Here is a 20,105-nt window from a genome sequence, read left to right on the forward strand (position 1 = left end):
CATTGTATGAAGCAAGTCTATTATCTGCACTAGGTGTCTGCGCTGATTTTGTTCATTTACAGTCAATCAAAAGAATACGGCAGCGTACACTGCATTAATTCCTCTGTTGATAACTATTCGGAAATAATACGGTTGCGTAGCTAATGCAGGAGTTTTGATAATGTTCTAATGTATTTCATTTGACTAAATAATTTATTACCAATTTAAACAGTAGTTTGACTTTTTATACCTTTCTAACTATTTCCATTAAACTTTGTCTGATTGATGCAGCTGCTTAATTGGGCCAAAATGTACTGGTTACAATGTGCCCCACTTAACTGGAATCCACTGCACATAAATTAAATCATCTTTCTAAGGCAAACAGGGATTGAGCCTGGCCCTAAATGGCACAACATCTCTTTGCTTAAATTTATTGAGGGGCACAGGAGAAGATTTCATTAAGGTTAAAAAAAACAAATGTATTTTATGATGAAAAAGAAGACTCCTTGTAAGGTTTTAAAGATATTTAGGTTATGAATCTGAAACTAAGTTATTAAGTGAAGGGAAAACCTGACAGAGATATCATTGGGATATCCTCAGCTTGTGAAAGGAACTTTATAAGTCCGAGTCTTTCTTATCTACATGGTTGTCCATAACGCAAACTTCTTACTTTATTGTGGTGGTATTGGGTTTGCAGTCTTTAAAGTTCTGAACTCAAATGAAGATTTTAAGCTCTATCCGATATAGATAGCTATGGATACCCTCACTAAAAGGAGGTTATACTATAGCCATCTACTCTTCAAGGGTTATATCACTTCCCTGTTTAACCTCCACAGCAAGTTTAACTGCCATAACTTATTATTTGATTGGTGGGTCCCACCTTCCTACCAAGGAGATACTTCCAGTTTAAACACAGTTCATTTATAGAACATAGAACATAGAATAGTACAGCACAGTACAGACCCTTCGGCCCACAACGTTGTGCCGACCCTCAAACCCTGCCTCCCATATAAGCCCCCACCTTAGGTTCCTCCATATACCTGTGTAGTAGTCTCTTAAACTTCACGAGTGTATCTGCCTTCGCCACTGACTCAGGCAGTGCGTTCCACACACCAACCACTCTTTGAGTAAAAAACCTTCCTCTAATATCCCCCTTGAACTTCCCACCCCTTACCTTAAAGCCATGTCCTCTTGTATTGAGCAGTGGTTCCCTGGGGAAGAGGCGCTGGCTATCCACTCTATCTATTCCTCTTATTATCTTGTACACCTCTATCATGTCTCCTCTCATCCTCCTTTTCTCCAAAGAGTAAAGCCCTAGCTCCCTTAATCTCTGATCATAATGCATACTTTCTAAACCAGGCAGCACCCTGGTAAATCTCCTCTGTACCCTTTCCAATGCTTCCACATCCTTCCTATAGTGAGGTGACCAGAACTGGACACAATACTCCAAATGTGGCCTAACCAGTGTTTTATAGAGCTGTATCATTACATCGCGACTCTTAAACTCTATCCCTCGACTTATGAAAGCTAACACCCCATAAGCTTTCTTAACTACCCTATCCACCTGTGAGGCAACTTTCAGGGATCTGTGGACATGTACCCCGAGATCCCTCTGCTCCTCCACACTACCAAGTATCCTGCCATTTACTTTGTACTCTGCCTTGGAGTTTGTCCTTCCAAAGTGTACCACCTCACACTTCTCCGGGTTGAACTCCATCTGCCACTTCTCAGCCCACTTCTGCATCCTACCAATGTCTCTCTGCAATCTTTGACAATCCTCTACACTATCTACGACACCACCAACCTTTGTGTCGTCTGCAAACTTGCCCAACCCACCCTTCTACCCCAACATCCAGGTCGTTAATAAAAATCACGAAAAGTAGAGGCCCCAGAACAGTTCCTTGTCGGACACCACTAGTCACAATCCTCCAATCTGAATGTACTCCCTCCACCACCACCCTCTGCCTTCTGCAGGCAAGCCAATTCTGAATCCACCTGGCCAAACTTCCCTGGATCCCATGCCTTCTAACTTTCTGGATAAGCCTACCGTGTGGAACCTTGTCAAATGCCTTACTAAAATCCATATAGATCACATCCACTGCACTACCCTCATCTATATGCCTGGTCACCTCCTCAAAGAAATCTATCAGGCTTGTTAGATACGATCTGCCCTTCACAAAGCCATGCTGACTGTCCCTGATCAGACCATGATTCTCTAAATGCCTATAGATCCTATCTCTAAGAATCTTTTCCAACAGCTTTCCCACCACAGACGTAAGGCTCAGTGGTCTATAATTACCCGGACTATCTCTACTACCTTTTTTGAACAAGGGAACAACATTCGTCTCCCTCCAATCCTCCGGTACCATTCCCATGGACAACGAGGACATAAAGATCCTAGCCAGAGGCTCAGCAATCTCTCCTCTCGCCTCGTGGAACAGCCTGGGGAATATTCCGTCAGGCCCTGGGAACTTATCTGTCCTAATGTATTTTAACAACTCCAACACCTCCTCTCCCTTAATATCAGCATGCTCCAGAACATCAACCTCACCAATATTGTCCTCACCATCATCAAGTTCCCTCTCATTGGTGAATACCGAAGAGAAGTATTCATTGAGGACCTCACTCACTTCCACAGCCTCCAGGCACATCTTCCCACCTTTATCTCTAATTGGTCCTACCTTCACTCCTGTCATCCTTTTTCTCTTCACATAATTGAAGAATGCCTTGGGGTTTTCCTTTACCCTACTCACCAAGGCCTTCTCATGCCCCCTTCTTGCTCTTCTCAGCCCCTTCTTAAGCTCCTTTCTTGCTTCCCTATATTCCCCAATAGACCCAAGCCTTCTACCATCTGTATACTCAGGGATAATTTACAGCAGACTACGAACCTACCTACTAGCATGACTTTGAGAGATGTGAGGAATCATGAGGACCTTGAGTAGACACATGAGGTCACAGAAAAAATAGCATGCAAAGTCTACAAAAATAGCACCAAAGGTCAGGATAAAACCCGAGTCACTGTGGGGTGGTACACCATCTATACAAACTTATGTGGAATAAATTCATCCTAGAACAGCAAAATAGATTTGTAATACATAATTTACATTTCTTAATTTATTTACCTTTTGTTCCTAGGTACATGAAACTTGGAACAAAACACCCAGAATCCAACACAGCTGGGAATGATATCTTTGCAAAATTCTCGGCTTACATCAAAAACTCCAAGCCAGAAGCAAATGAAGGTAAGGAGCTAATTAGAGCAGCCATCTTTATCATTCAAGTCCAGTTTCTAATTCAGAATATAGTTGCAGAGAATATATTCTCTAAGTTTGTTTGTTATGTACCGTGTCGTATGACAGAGGCAATCACCGTCTTTCCATGACCATGATTGTTCTTTGTCAAGTTTCTCAATAGAAGTGGTTTGCCATTGCCTTCTTCTGGGCAGTGTCTTTACAAGACCCCAGCCATTATCAATACCCTTCAGAGAATGTCTGCCTGATGTCAATGAGTGCATGACCAGGACTTGTGATATGGACCAGCTGTTCATATGAACATCCATCATCTTCTTCCATGGCTTCACGTGGCGCTGATCAGGGGACTAAGCAGGTGCTACACCTCTCCCAAGGATGACCTGCAGGCTAGCAGAGGGAAGAAGCACCATACACCTGCTTCAGTGGACTGTATCTCCACCTCACCACCTGATATTATCTGAGTCAGCCAGCTGAATTTAACTATCCTTGGTGAGGCGCCTTCTCATGCTGTAATGTGTGCAAAAGGGTCCTACTTGGTATATTGGTTGCTGATTCACGTCTTGTATCCAGCAACCTGCAGACAAATCTGTGAAGAAGATGCTGGGAAACAAGAAAACAATAGGTCGTAAGAAAACAATAAAATGGAAGACGCAAGAAATGGCCAAGCTGAAAAGCTTAAGTGTTGTAGAATGGAAGAAATGTGAGAGAATAAACCATTGAGATTCTATGAAAATGTAAACAAAGGGTTGTGCAATGGCTTGTTTCAGCATAACGGGAATATAAGGAGATGTGAAAAGAAAACACTTTCAGCTTGGAATAAACAACAGAGCAATTCCAAGAAGCAGAAACGATGCAGAATTTGATGAAATTAAGATAAGTAAAGTTCAAATGAGAGGGAATTGTGGGATGTAGCGGCTTTTGGGAGAGGGCCTGAATTATGAAAATTATTCTTGTACCCTGTCCAAATGTGGGCATTTAACACAACTGAATGCTTGATCACCAGTCCTCCCAATGGCAATTTCCAAAACCTCGGAAAGTCCCACCATAAACTGGAAGAAAGGCATATATGTAAGTCGATGTAGCAGAATTAATTTGGTGCCTTGTAGCAAAGGAGCAATTATGATGTTCTGAACGCAGCACATAAAGAGGCCCTTTGGCCAACTAAGTTTGCACCGATCATCAAACATTCATTTACATTAACTCTACATAAGTTCTACTTAATTCCCTGTGCATTTCTGTCAGCTCCCCGCAGGTTCTACCATTCACCTACACACGAGGCACAGTCAATAAACACACCTTTGGCCTGTAGCATGGCACGGTAATGTAGCAGTTAGCGCAGTACCTTACAGCAGCCTCTCTAAAAGATCAGGGTTCGATTCCTGCTGCTGTCTGAAAGGAGTTTATACATTCTCCCCGTAAACCATGTTGGTTTTCTCTGGTTGCGGTGGTTTGCTCCCACATTCCAAAGACTTACGGGTCAGGGCTATGAGATGCGGGCGATCCAGGTTGCCGGCAGAATCATGATGACACTTCAGGGCTGCCCTGCACAATCTTCGCTGATTTGAGTTGATGATTCCATTGCAAGTTTTGATGTACTTGTGATAAATACAGTTAATCTTGAGAAGCAAGTTGGGGCATCTGGATGAAGCCCACAAGGTCACAGGGAGAACATACAATCTCATACAATTTCAATCTCACTTGAAAATTGAATTGAGCCTTGTGTAGACCATGAAAAAAAAATCATTTGAATTAAACCATCAGTCTATGAGACTGGCACAAAGAGCCAAAGCTCTAATTTGTTCACTCCCTTAATTGGTTGATAAGGAAACATGACTGAGTGTCCAATGCAGTTATGGATCAGAACAACCAGTTAGTTCATCACAAATCAGCCATCCAAATTGAACTCCTGCCAAGAGATGGACAAGGTCATAAATGAATATTTCTCCTCTGTATTTACCATGGAGAAGGTCATGGAATCTAATTCAGGGAAGGGCAAGCAGGAGAAAAACTGTCCAAGAGCATTGCTCTCCTCAGTGATGGCAGGGCCTAAAATGTGTGTCAACTGGATTACCCACCTCACTTTCCTCCTGAGTTCTCCACTATGACAGAAGCCTGTATTTAGCCAAATCAAATCATCCAATTTAACTTCAAGAAAGAGGACAGAGCATAGAATACAGCAAGGGCAATGGGACCAGGCAATATTCCAGCTATACGACTGAAAGACCTGTCATTCTATGCCTGTCCCAGTACAATTCTGGCGTCTACCCCTAAACCTATGGAAAATTACCCAAAATACAAGAGATTCTGCAGATGCTCACCAGATCGCTGTACACCACCCGTAAGGCCATCTCCCTCCTAATCTGTGAAAGAGTTGGTGGGTCACACCTTGGCCTCATCAGCCACTTCAGAACCACGGAGAAAGCAAGTCACAAGCACGAGGAAGTCTGCAGATGCTGGAAATCCATAGCAACACACACAAAATGCTGGAGGAACTCTGCAGGTCAGGTCAGGCAGCATCTATGGAAAGGAACAAAGAGTCAACATTTCAGGCCAAAACCCAAGGTCTCACCTCGAAATCTTGACTGTCTACTCCTTTCCATAGATGCTGCCTGACCTGCTGAGTTTCTCTAGCATTTTTTGAAATTACCCAAATATTTATTGCACATAAAATGCAAGAGAAATCCAGTTTGGCTAATTACAGCTCACATTCAATACAACAGTGATGGAAACTTTCACAGGCTATAATATCATGTGGCACTTAATTCACCAATAACCTGTTTACTGTGTTTGCTGGGACCATTCAGCGCTACATCTCATTGCAGTTTTAGTTCAAGCATGGATCATAGACATAAATTCCATCATGTCTCTGATCTGTTGGTGAAGTGACAGTGACTCTCCTTGATATCAAAGAAGCAAATGGACACTCAAACATATTAGCACAGGATTCTGAACAGTAGCCAGGATGTTGGCTACAAATTACAATGGAAGCTAGAAAACACATGTCATAAGGACAATGAAATGTAGGTAGACTGGGGAAATCATTTTGGTGCTGGTTCCCAAGAGAGAGAATTTGTAGAATGCCTATGGGATGGCTTTTTAGAGCCTCTTGTGGTTGAGCCCACTAGGGAAAAGGCTATTCTGGATTGGGTGTTGTGTAATGAACTGAATTTGATGAGGGAGCTTAAGGTAAAGGAAGCTTTAGGAGGCAGTGATCATAATATGATAGATTCACCCTGCAGTTTGAGGAGAGCTAAAGTCAGATGCAGGACAAGGAATTGGTGGATGAGCTAAATATGTGTTTTGCATCTATCATTACTGTGGAATACACTAGCAGTATGCCAGAAGGGGGCAACAGTGAGTGCAATTGCTATTACTAGCGAGAAGGTGCTTGGGAAACTGAAGGGTCTGAAGGAGGGCAAGTCACCTGAACCAGATGGACTACATGCCAGTGTTCTGAAAGAGGTGGCTGGGTAGGTTGTGGGTGCATTGGGAATGATCTTTCAAGAATCACTGGATTCTGGCATGGTTCCAGAGGACTGGAAAGTTGCAAATGTCACTTCACTCTTCAAGAAGGGAGGGAGGTGGAAGAAAGGAAATTATAGGCCGATTAGTCTGACCTCAGTGGTTGGGAAGATGTTTTAGTCAATTGTTGAGGATGAGGTCTCAGGGTACTTGGAGGCACATGATAAGATTGGCCAAAGTCCAGCGTATATTCCTTAAGGGAAGATCTTGCCTGACAAATAAGTTGGACTTCTTTGAGAAAATAACAAGCAGAATAGACAAAGGAGAATTGGCGGATGTTTTGTACTTGAATTTTCAGGTTTCTGACAAAGTGCTTCACATGAGGATTGATTGACTACCAGGAAGCAAAGAGCCTTTTGTGGTTGGCTGCCCGTGGCTAGTGATGTTCCACAGGGGTCTGGGTTGCGTCTGCTTCCTTTTACATTATATGTCAATGCTTTGGATGATGGAATTGATGGCTTTGTGGCCAAGTTTGCAGCTGATACAAAGGCAGATGGAGGGGCGTGTAGTGTTGAGGAAGCAGAGAGGCTGCAGAAAAACTTAGACAGGTTAGGAGAATGGGCAAAGTAGTGGCAGATGGAATACAGTGTGTTGGGAAGTGTACAGTCATGCACTTTGGTAGAAGGACAAAAGCATAGACTATTTTCTAAACAGCCAGAAAATTCAAAAGTCCGAGGTGCAAAGGGACTTGGAAGTCCTCATGCAGGATTCTCTAAAGGTTACTTTGAAGGCTGAGTCGGTGGTGAGGAAGGCAAATGTAATGCTTACATTCATCTTGAGAAGACTAGAATATAAAAGAAAGGATGTAACACTGAGGCTTTATAAAGCACTGATAAGGCTTAACTCAGAACCTTTTGCAAACACGAGGAATTCTGCAGATGCTGGAAATTCAAGCAACACACATCAATGTTTCTGGTGAACGCAGCAGGCCAGGCAGCATCTCTAGGAAGAGGTACAGTCGATGTTTCAAGCCGAGACCCTTCGTCAGGACTAATTGAAGAAAGAGCTAGTAAAAGATTTAAAAGTGGGAGGGGAGGGGAAGATCCAAAATGATAGGAGAGGACAGCAGGGGGAGGGATGGAGCCAAGAGCTGGACAGGTGATTGGCAAAAGGGGTATGAGTGAATCTTTTGAGCAGGTTTGGTCCCTAATCTGAGAAAGGAAGTACTGAGATTGGAGAGGGTTCAGAGGAGGTTCACGAAAATGATTCTGGGAATGAAAGGGTTATCATATTAGAAGCGTTTGTTGGATCTGGGCCTTTACTCATTGGAATTTTGGAGAATGAGTGGGGATCTCATTGAAACCTATTGGATGTCAAAAGGCCAAGATATCTGATATATGAGTTGATATTTCCTATAGTGGAAGAATGCAGGACCAGAGGTTCACAGCCTCAGAACAGGGGGCATCTATTTAGTATGGAGATGAGGAGGAATTTCTTTAGCCAGAAGGTAGCACATCTGTGGAATTCATTGCCACAGGCAGCTGTGAGGGCCAGCTCTTTGGGTCTGCTTAAGGTGGTGGGTGATAGGTTTTTGATTAATCTGGGCAGGAAACATTACAGGGAGAAGGCAGGAGAATGGGGTTGAAAGGGAAAATGGATTAGCCATGATAAAATGGTGGAGCAGATTTGGTGAGCCAAATGGCCTGATTCTGCTCCTATCTCTTATGGTCTTATGGATTTAGAAGCAAGAGTAGGCTACCCAGAGCCTTCAGCCTTATTCACAATTTATCATGGTTTTGTATGGCATGATTGTACCTTCAATTCCACATTCCCATCACTTGTAGAGTAACTATTCACCCTCTAGCTTATCAATTGTGTCTTAAAATATTCAAAGACTCTGCTTTCAACCTCTTGAGGAAGAGAGGTACAAACATGCATGAGTTTTAGGTTGACTTAATTTAATATCAGAGTATATATACAGTATACAACCTGAAATTCTTACACTTCATAGAGATCCACGAAAAAAGAGACCCCATAGGATGAATGATAGAATATCATTCATCCGAAGCACCCCCCCCCACCCATCCTTCACGCATGCAGCAGCAAATCCATCAGCCCCCTCCCACTTGTGCTAGCAGGAACACCGACACCATGTAAGCCAGCAGTCCCCAACCACCGGGCCGTGAGGAAACGATACGAGTCAGCTGCGCCTTTCCTCATTCCCTGTCACGCACTGTTGAACTTGAACATAGGGTTGCCAACTGTCTCGTATTTGCCGGGACATCTCGAATATTGGGCTAAATTGGTTTGTCGCATATGGGATCATCCTTGTCCCGTATTTGCCCCCGCTAGGGTAGAGCATTCCTATGAAACCTTTCGTGCCGAAATGGCGTGAAGCGTAGAAGCAATTACCATTAATTTATATGGGAAAAATTTTTCAGCGTTCCTGGATCCAAAAAATAACCTACCGGATCATACCAAATAACACATAAAATGGAAAATAACACTAACATATAGTAAAAGCAGGAATGATATGATAAATACACAGCCTATATAAAGTAGAAATAATGTTAATATATGTACAGTCGGGAAGATGAAGGCAAAACCGATTTGTGGAAAAAAATCAGCACGTACGTGCATGCGCACGTCACATATGTGCACGTCACGCACGCGCACACAGGTGCCCATGCAAGGTCTCATGGTCATGGTAGTCTTTCCGGGGTAAAGTGTCCCGGTAAACTGCTACTTTTGTCCCTTATTTGGGAGTGAAAAAGTTGGCAACCCTAACTGTAAAAGACAAGTTGAGGTGAGTTTAACCCTACTTGAACATCAACCCCCCCCCCGCCCCGCCCGGTCGGCCGGTCCGCAAGAATATGGTCAATATAAAACCGGTCTGCGGTGCAAGAAAGGTTGGGGACCCCTGATGTAAGCAACAGCAAAATTGATCCAGAGTACATCAAAAACTACAGTCCGTAACCTGTAGATGAAAATGAACACTGAAATATAAAAAAAATGGACAGAACTAAACAAACCCACTGAGAATTAGAATAAAGCAATACAACCTTGTTGCATTTCGATGTGAAATGTGCTGCGCAGTTAAACAGCTAGTGTGAAGAAATGACTTCAAGAACTTTCCCTTCTTTAATAATGCTGGAACCCAGCATGAGTTCTGAAGATAAAGGTGAACCCTTTGCTGCCATGTTTAGCCAGAAGTGCCAAAGGAATTATCCATCTTCCCTGCCTCCTGTTATTCAAAATGGAGATAAAAGAATAACAGCTACAGATGAAATCTTATCGTTTCTTACGCAATGGAAAAGCTCAGAGTTCTATAATCAATAATTTCCTGAACAATATATCGCAGAGCTTGATTCTTCCGCTACTTCCCTTTGAAAAAAAAATTGAGTTAAATCTTAGCTGAAAATATAAAGTATATATTTAAAATAAATGAACAGAGTGTTTTAAGGCATTAGCATCTGAAATGATATGAGACAAAAGTGATTTCCTTGCAGTTGCTGGGTGCCTTCTCAAAAATTTTTGTTGCATTATTGAAATCATTCATGTCCCTCTTGGCCTGGACTAATAAAATAACTGATAAAAGAACACACATCATAATGGGGAGACATGTAATTACTGAGCTGGTATTGACATTCATCTCAGTTCTCCCTGTACCATTATCACCACCGAATAAATAACGTTCACAAAGCCACTGAAAGCTGGCAGTAGCTCAAATGTTTAAGGACATTGAAATCATATATTACATCATCTGATCATTTAATGTCATCTGCTGTTCTCAAAGGACATTTTGTTATAGGTGCACTCTTTTTGTCGACATTTAAAATAATCAATAAAATCAGCTTCAATTGTAATCGATCAAGATCAATAAACATTGGACTTTTTCTGATAATCGTTAAGATAATATAACAATACGGAGTTAAATGATAACAGACTCTCTCTCGTTTCTGAACCACTCAGAAGATAAATTTTTATGGTTGCACAATAAGAATTACGTACTGTAAAATGTAAAGGAAAATTATGGTTGGTTCCAATCAAAGCATTTGAAGCTCTATAATTCTTTTCCAAAATCTTGCTACATCTTTATTTCTCTGCTCCTTCAATTCACTTTTTAAAACATGCCTTGTTAATTAAGCCAATGGTCTTAACAACAAAATGTAGCATTGATAGTACAGTTACTGTCCCTTGAGGCTCAGTGCTTATGCAATTATGCAATGCTATGAGCGAAGCACAAGACCATAGAAGTGATACAAGACTTTGGAGAGGAAATGGTCCACAGTAGGTAATATGCATTCTCAACCTACAAGTGAAAGCTTTTGACCAGGCCAAACACAGGCCCAAGAACTTTCACACAGATCTCCCTTTTGAAGACCAGGTGATCCAAGCTCAGACTGTGGCTGAATTGGAGAGATTGAGCCTTGTCAGTTTAGTGATGGGTGTAATGATGCACTGAGAGATCATTTAATTTGTTCAATCTTACAAGAAAATATTTAAGAATGGCTCCTAACAGAAGCAAAACTCACATTCAAAGGAGCAGTTGAGATTGCTGTATTAATGGAAACAGTAGACAGAGACACAATTGAGTTGTAGTCAGGAATGAAAGTGAGCGTGAGTAAAATTGTAGTATCTGAACGGAGGACTGCCTAGCCGAACAAATTGTGCAACCATTATGGCAGGGGCTTTCATACACCAGACGAATGCAGACTTAAAGGTGAAACACACAGAAAATGCCACAAAGTAGGACGCATGCAAACAGCATGTCAGGCAGACAAAAGAAATGGACTGCGCAGCAAAGAGATAAAGATAAAATATCAAGTTGCAGTTGCAAAAGGAGCACTAATCTGCATGCTGTTGATGAAAAATCTGATAATGATGAGAATGACAAGACTGGGTAGCCTTAAGATTCACATTGTGCAAACTAATAATAGACAAGCAATAAGGCTTACACCAGAAGTGAATGGCAAATTAATTAAAATGGAATTGGACACTGACTTGGCTGTTTCAGTCATTCTACAAAATGAGTTTGAATGGCAATTCAAAGGTACTGAACTGAAGCCTGCAGATATTCAACTAAGATTTATACTGGAGAAGAAATAACTCCTGTGGGAATGACATTTGTAACTGTGAAATTCAACAACCAACAAGCCATATTCAGCTTATGTGTGGTAAAACCTGGAGGGCCAGCATTGTGGAGTCATGAGTGGCTGAGACAACCTCAACTTGTTTGGGGTTCCATCCACCATTTGCATCTCACATCCCTTGCAACAGAGTCAATTGAAGGCAAATTAAGAAAGGCATTGGATGGTGCCACAGCAGTGTTCAAAGATGACTTTGGAAAATTCAAACATTTCAAGGGCAAAATAGTGTTAAATGAAAGTGTCACACACACATTTTGCAAAGTCCATGCAGTTTCTTATACCGTCTGTGATAAAGTAGCCAGTGAGCTACATCACATAAAGGCTGAAGAAATTCTTCCCAAGGTTGACGGGAGCCCATGTCAATGTCAGTGGTCACAGTAGCCAAGAAGAACAGGACTGGATCACACCCTGGACATCATCTGTTCCAACTCCTTCCTTCTGGTAGGTGCTTTAGATCACTGTATGCCAGGACAAATAGGTACAAGAACAGTTTCTTTCCGTATGCCATCAGTCTTATGAACACTTGAATTTTAGTCTATTATAAACCAAGTTCACCGGTACATACACTGGTATACCTCATTGTATATAGTTCACGATTATTTGCAGTATTGTTTTGTTTGCTTTTTGATTGTGTACAGCGAGAGCTCAGGGAAACCGGCATCAAATTCCCTGTATGTGTCCATATACTTGGCGATTATAAAGGATTCTGATTCTGATTCTGACTGTCAGGATCTGAAGTGATTTTAAGGTCATGATCAACTCAATACTGAAAGTAGCCTCTTCCCAGGATAGAGGAAATCTTCGCCAACCTTTCTAGAGCAAAACACTTCGGCAAAGTGGACTTAACTGAAGCCCACCTACAGATGGAGATGGAAGAAGAGCCCAAAGTGTTTCTCACCATAAGCACTCACAGAGGGCGTTATCATTATAATGGGCTTATTTTCTGGAGTAGCATCTTCACCTGTACTCTGGCAGAAAATTATGAACCAGGTGCTGCTAGGCCTTCAAGGCACTCAGTGTTACCTGGAATACATCATTTTTACCAGTGAGGATGATAAGGAAATTCTCAAATCTCAAGACAGATTAGAAGGTTATGGGCTCAGAACGCAATGCAACAAGTGTGAATGCTTGAAATCAAGCCTCACTTACTGTGGTCACACCATCGATGCACAAGAATTACGCAAATATGCTGAGAAAATTCAAGTAGTGGTTGATGCCCCAGTGGTGTCATAGTTGCTGTCCTTTTTAGGATTTGTCAATTACCATAACAGGTTCCTGCAAAACCCCTTGAACTCATTACTACAAATTGGGAAGGAATGGCAAACGAAAAAGTAGTGTAAGGTAGCTTTCCAAAAGGTATAGGAAATGGTTACGTCAGTCACCGTACTCATAGATTATGATCTACATCATCCAGTGAGGCTTGAATGTAATGCCTTGCCTTCTGGGATAGGTGCGGTCATGTCACATGTTATGAGTGATGAAAGTGAATACCCCATAGCCTTTGCTTCATGTTCCCTTACTGCTGCAGAAAAAAGTTACACATTGATTGACAGAGAGGCCTTGAGTCTGATTTGAGGTGTAAGATGTTTCAACCAGTACTTGTATGGGAGAGAGTTTACCCTCATTACCGATCATCAACCATGAGTGTCCATTTTCAGTCCACAGAAGGGTGTTCCATTAACAGCAGCAGCATGACTGTAGAGATGGCCTCTTTTTCTTGGAGGACACAAATAGAAGATCACCGGTGTTCAAGAGGACAACTGATCATGGAAATGCTGATGGATTGTGCTGTTTACGGTTGGAAACTAAAACATCTGAAAAATTTACAAAAGGAAACTCTTAACGTGATGAATTCTCCCTGTTGCAAATAAAAGATCTCCCTATTAAAGCAGAGATGATCCAAAGAGAAACCAGAAAAGACCGCACATTGTCTCAGGTCTGCATGGCTACCCAAAATGTCTGGAGTATGCAGCATAAATTCCCGTTCCCCCATTTTTACCAGCGCCGGGATGAACGTCCTTGACAGATGCTGCTTTAGGTGAGGATTGAGAGTTGTTGTACCATCCAAATAGAGAACTGATGTGCTGGAGTATCTACATGCTGGTAATCTTTTATAGGCATCTGTTAGTCTCATGAGACCATGGATTTGCTCCTTGGAAGGTTTCCAGGGCGCAGGCCTGGGCAAGGCTGTATGGAAGACCGGCAGTTGCCCATGCTGCAAGTCTCCCCTTTCCATGCCACTGATGTTGTCCAAGGGAAGGGCACTAGGGCCGATACAGCTTGGTACCGGTGTCGTCGCAGAGCAATGTGTGGTTAAGTGCCTTGCTCAAGGACACAACACGCTTCTTCAGCTGAGGCTCGAACTAGCGATCTTCAGATCTCCAGACAAACACCTTAACTACTTGGCCACGTGCCAACACTGGTAACTACATGCGCCAACTACTTGACCATGCACTGGTAATTTAGGCATGGTCAAAATGAAAGCACTGGCTCAGTTTTGTCTGGTGGCCTGCCTGGGATAGATCAGCAGATCGAGTAGCTCGCCATGTACTGATTGGGATGCCAACACATGCAGAAGGAAGGTAGTCAGAACTGTTAGGAGCACTTCCTGCATTCATCTCCTGCAACCACCAGAGGAGGCCCAGAACCTGAGATTATTTCACAGCTTTTTCTTTTTCTTTCAATTAGTTTTATGTTTTGGAGTTACAATGCATAACAATCCTGAATTGTTGGCAATGTGTAAAACTCAAGAGTGTGAGCTACCTATCTTCACAATCATCCCTTTTTTTTCTATTATTCTTGTTTCCTGAAAGAAGTGTTTCTTTGTTGCTTATTCTATAAATAACTATAAATTCTTTGTAGTGGTCAGTCATGACTTGATGGAGTAGTCTCTTATCTCTAATTCCCGACATAATTGGTTCTTGTTCTTCTCTTGAGCACCAAAGCTAAGCTGCGATTTCTGCGCGGTGTGGACAGACTGCTAAACTATTCTAGGTATCATTTCTACTGCTAGTACCATATTCCAGAAGGGGCAGCAAATCCAGATGCATTTGCTTTCTCAAGTTGGTGTAAAATGCATTGTTTCACTTATTATAGAAGAGTCGGTGTTTCCTCTCGATATTTGTGTCCAATATATTTAAGATTAAGCCATATAAATTAACACAAAATTAATCTATTACTCTTTGTATGACCATATTGTGCATGAGATTGGATAATATGTTTGCTGATCCTACAAGAATAATTCTCTTCAAAAGTAATTAATTTACTGGAATAGCTTGAAGATATCTAGATAAATATGTTTGTTTTCATAATCTGAGAGGAAATATGTTAAAATGAGGAATTACAGATTGTAACAGGGTTACACATATTAATGAAATTCTTGTCATCTGACTGTGATTAAATCCTTTCTTATATCCTTTATTTGTTCCTTTTTTAACACTTGGACTACTCCAAAAATATCATAAAGGATTATCCTCATGTTCAAAGATATTTACTATTTATTAATATAGTCTGATCTGAGAATATGGTGGTTTAAGACTGTCTCACCAGATCCTGTTAGTTACATTACACTTCTGACATTAACAGTGCTAAGACACTGATGAATGTATTTTATGACTGATCAAAACCCTCTGGGTTTTTAGGATTAAGCTGACTTCCACCTCTGTAGGATAATGGGAGTGAGGAAAAGTAACTTGCTTTTCATTATTCAAAGATTACGCTTCCCTGCAAAATGTCTACATTAATACTTCCCACTGCACTTAAGCAAAGTATCTTTCAAGGTCATACCTCATGCTTTATCATTTCAGTACATCCTGACAGTCAATCAACAGGAACTGCGCCAGGAAAAGCAGTACATTACTGTTCTGGTGAAATATGTGTCAACAGCAACAAGATGAATGCCTCCAATGTAATCTCTGCAAACCCCTCTTAAAATAGCATAGTCATATCACCGATGCCAGCAGAATAGAACAGATCCTTTTGTAGGATTATAATAGGCATAGTGCTTTCAGTTCAGTAACTCATCAGGAATAATTTCACTGATGGGTTGATCAGTCTCACCCTTGATAGTCATATTGGCGAGACCCGACGCAGACTGGGAGACTGCTTTGCTGAACACCTACGCTCTGTCCGCCAGAGAAAGCAGGATCTCCCAGTGGCCAAACATTTTAATTCCACATCCCATTCCCATTCCGACATGTCTATCCACGGCTTCCTCTACTGTAAAGATGAAGCCACACTCAGGTTGGAGGAACAACACCTTATATTCCATCTGGGTAGCCTCCAACCTGATGGCATGAACATCGACTTCTCCAACTTCCGCTAATGCCCCACCTCCCCCTCGTACCCCATCCGTTATTTATTTTTATACACACATTCTTTCTCTCATTCTCCTTTTTCTCCCTCTGTCCCTCTGACTATACCCCTTGCCCATCCTCTGGGTTCCCCCCCCCACCTTGTTTCTCCCCGGACCTCCTGTCCCATGATCCTTTCATATCCCCTTTTGCCAATCACCTGTCCAGCTCTTGGCTCCATCCCTCCCCCTCCTGTCTTCTCCTGTCATTTTGGATCTCCCCCCCCCCCGCCACTTTCAAATCTCTTACTAGCTCTTCCTTCAGTTAGTCCTGACGAAGGGTCTAGGCCTGAAACGTCGACTGTACCTCTTCCTAGAGATGCTGCCTGGCCTGCTGCGTTCACCAGCAACTTTGATGTGTGTTGCTTGATAGTCATACCTTGTTTGTGCTGCAACCCCTCAACATTGCCCAGGCCGGGTGAGCCAAAACCTCCCACTCTAACCCTGGCCCTGTGGCCAGGTCGAATGCAAACGACCCCATTGCAATATTTTATTTATATTTCATACACACATACCACATTATGTATGACATTACTCTAGTTTCCTAGCGTAACGCCGTCAGACTGCATGACATTCAATGACTTTTATTTAATCATTTAGCAATACAGAGCAGGGTAGGCCCTTCTGACCCTCCGAGCCAGTAATCCCACAATCCCAATGAACCCTAACCTAATCACGGGACAACTTACTATAACCAATTAACCTACCCTGCATGTTTTTGGACTGTGGGAGGAAACTAGTGCATCTGAGGAAAACACACGCATTCCATGGGAAGAATATACAGAGATTCCTTACAGGGACTCCAAACTCCGGAACGTTCCAAGCTATAAGAGTTTCAAGCTAACCGCTACGCTACTGTGGTGTCTTAACTGTACCTTAAGTTTAGTGCTTGTTTTCACAAGAACAGTCATTGTGAAATATCTGGGAAGAAAATAAATCTAATCACAACAAGTTAGATTTTATCACTGACATTATCATACTCTGGTTCAAGGTATTGAAGGTGATGCAATCTGGTACACTGAATATGCTTGCATTAAGTGCTAAATAATTTTTTAAAAACGCACTTCCGATGAAAATGTGCTTGGTAGAAAGAATATTTTCAACTCTGAATAAGGTTATCTAAATCTACATTTATGACATTTTCTGTATTTCTTTTGGTGAAAGCCTGAATTTCAGCAAGGTCATTTTCATCATCAATTTGAATTATTATTATGCATTTGCATTGGGGAAAAAACTGTCTCAAAACACTTAACAGAAGCAAGGCTGAAAGGAGATTGACACTGTGCCAAAGCTGAAGAGCTCCCCAAAGATTGAGTCAAAGGCTGTTGAAAGTGTGCTGACGAAGATTGTGTATGTGTGTAGTCCAGTAGAATAGTTTTACTGAATCGTGTAATGAAGGAGAGGCATTATCGGATGACAACGTGATCATTTATGCAGTGAAAGGAAAGGTAATGCACCAGTTCACTCACACAGACTCTCACTTTTCATTCTAATTGGGGAACTTTTGGTCCTATCACATGAGTGGAGTTCGGTCAACGAGTTTAGGGAAAGATAGGTTGCTTCGGTAAGATGGCGGTGCGTTCGGTTGGCGCGGCTTCTACGGGTCAACAAAAGGGGCTACTGTCCCATTTAATCGTATTTTTAATGATCGCAAGAGCCTGCTATACGTTAAGAACTTAAAGCACTGTAGGTCTACCCCATCAGTGAGTTGTTTATTGTTGGAAAAAATGAAGGATCTGCGCATCTTTCTGCTGCCTGAGTTGAATGAGGTGTTCAGTCTAACAGCGAGTGACCGTCTTAGTTCTTATCATCGCAAGACCCTTTTGGACAGTGTTAATGTGCAATGCCGCAACCTCAATTTTCTGATTTATTAGCAGGAAACTGGGGCGGATGGCAAGGGGGTGGGGGTTGCTTGGCCTCAGTCGTAGCAAGGTCTAGGCCACAAGCTGCGGTGTCGTCTGTTTACAGCTGCAAAACAAAGAGGCGTCGGAGCCGGTGTGCTCCATTGGGGGCAGTGTGGTACAGCGTCCAGGCTGGAGCTGGTTCTGCACCCACCCCACCCCAGTCTTCCCCTTGGCAGAAGACAAGCTCTATTGTGGTCGACTGCAATTTTCTGTGGCATTGATGGCTTGAGTTTGGACTCTTTTATTGTGTGGCTCTACCTTACTGTTACCTTTATGTGCTTGCTATCTTGTATGTGCTATGTGTGCTTTGTGCTGTGTATGACTGTTGGTGTTGTGTTTTGTACCTTGGCCCCGGAGTAATGCTGACTTGTTTGGTTGTATTCATGAGTATACATGTATGGTTGAATTACAGTTAAACTTGAATTGAATTGCTTCTGTTACCTTTACACATAATCATCATGCAAACATACAAATTAGGAGCAAGAGCAGGCTCCACCTTACACCTCCTTTGGTAGAGACGTACCTCCATCCTGCCACCCAATCAGTCTAGTAAACCTCTCTAAACTGCTCCCAATGCACTGACATCCTCTCTTCAACAAGGAGACCAATACTGTACACGAAGGGTGGGCAGGAATGTAGAGCTGAGTTTATGATAAGATTTGCGGAAGGCATTCTCTTTTTGCACGGGCTTTCAAGTGTGCATGTAATCCAACTCAGTGGGTTCCTGCATTTTAAATTCCCAGTATGTCACAGTAAAACAGTTAATCATACTAATCCGTTGTCATTCTTGTTCCACGCTTTGTAACAATATTTACCAGAGTTGAAAGCCAACTCAGTTGAAGCATGTGCGACGTGGTAGCATAGTGGGTAGCAAAAGGCTTTACAGTACGGGCGACCCAGGTTCAATTCCCTCCGCTGCCTGTAAGGAGTTTGTACGTTCTCACCGTGACCACGTGGGTTTCCTCCGGGTGCTCCAGTTTCCTCCCACAGTTCAAAGACATACCAGCTGGTAGGTTAATTGGTCATTGTAACCTGTCCCCGGATTTGGCTAGGATTAAATTGGAGGATTGCTGGGTGGCGTGGCTTGAAATGGAAGGGCCTGTTTCGCACTGTATCTCAATAAATAAGTAAAAGATCCTGAGGTGGTTTACGGTGGACATAGAGAGGATGAATCTAGAAGCAGGGATGTATGCTTAAAGCTAAGAGAGTTAGCAATTTATGAGAAAGTTGAGATGAATTTCTTTGTTAAACAACTCTTCGAATCCCTCCTCAAAAGGATGTGGAATATCATTATCATTAAATATTTTTAAGGCGGAGATGTTTAAGAAAAGGGGTGAAAGGTTACGGCAGGTCAATATACGGTAATCCGGTCAGCAATGATCTTATGAGATGGTGGACAGGTTGATAGGGAAAAGTGTCACGTTGTTGATGCACGATTATTTGTATAATTTTAAATATGAGGAAGTTCACGGAGAAAGTGTAAAACTGTAAACTGGCACTGCCAGTGATGGACCAATGAAAACAATTCTAAGAGTGCCAGGGGCTCTTCAGGGGCATTTTGCCACGGTGCAGAACTGCTGCTTCATTGTCCCAGCAACCCGGATTCAGTCCTCACTTCGGGTCCTTTGCTGTGTGAGCTCCTGTGGAATGTGGGGTTTCTCCCTTATCCAAACACGGGGGGATTGGTAAGTTAATTGGCTTCTGTAAATTGCCCCAGTTCTCTGGGTGAGTGGCAGAATCGGAGGGAGCTGATGGGAATGTGGGGAGAATCATGCAATCCCGACGAAGGCAGGCCAGGGCAGAACTTTATTAGGATGCCACCAAAGACTCTGGAAGAGTTCCAGAGATGTATGGTGGAGGACATTCTGACTGGATTGTAAGAGGTTTCAGAGGGTTGTGGACTCGCTCAGCTCCATCATGGGCACAAGCCTCCCCACTTCCAGAGGTTTGTGCCTCAGGAAGCTGGCATCCATAATTAAGGATCCTCACAATCCAGGACATGCTGTCT

At 42.4% G+C, this 20,105-nt stretch overlaps 1 protein-coding gene across 1 annotated transcript in view; it reads left to right on the top strand.

The window, feature by feature from the left end:
• The window catches only part of LOC134338273 (chloride intracellular channel protein 4), a 148,793-nt gene that overhangs the window by 116,452 nt on the left and 12,236 nt on the right, over nt 1–20,105 (top strand). The window contains exon 4 of the mRNA XM_063033995.1: nt 3,115–3,221. Coding sequence (XP_062890065.1) covers nt 3,115–3,221 — 107 coding nt within the window. The remainder of the gene's footprint in view (nt 1–3,114; nt 3,222–20,105) is intronic.

This window comes from Mobula hypostoma, chromosome 26, assembly GCF_963921235.1.
Source record: "Mobula hypostoma chromosome 26, sMobHyp1.1, whole genome shotgun sequence".
In the NCBI taxonomy this organism is placed as follows: Eukaryota; Metazoa; Chordata; class Chondrichthyes; order Myliobatiformes; family Myliobatidae; genus Mobula; species Mobula hypostoma.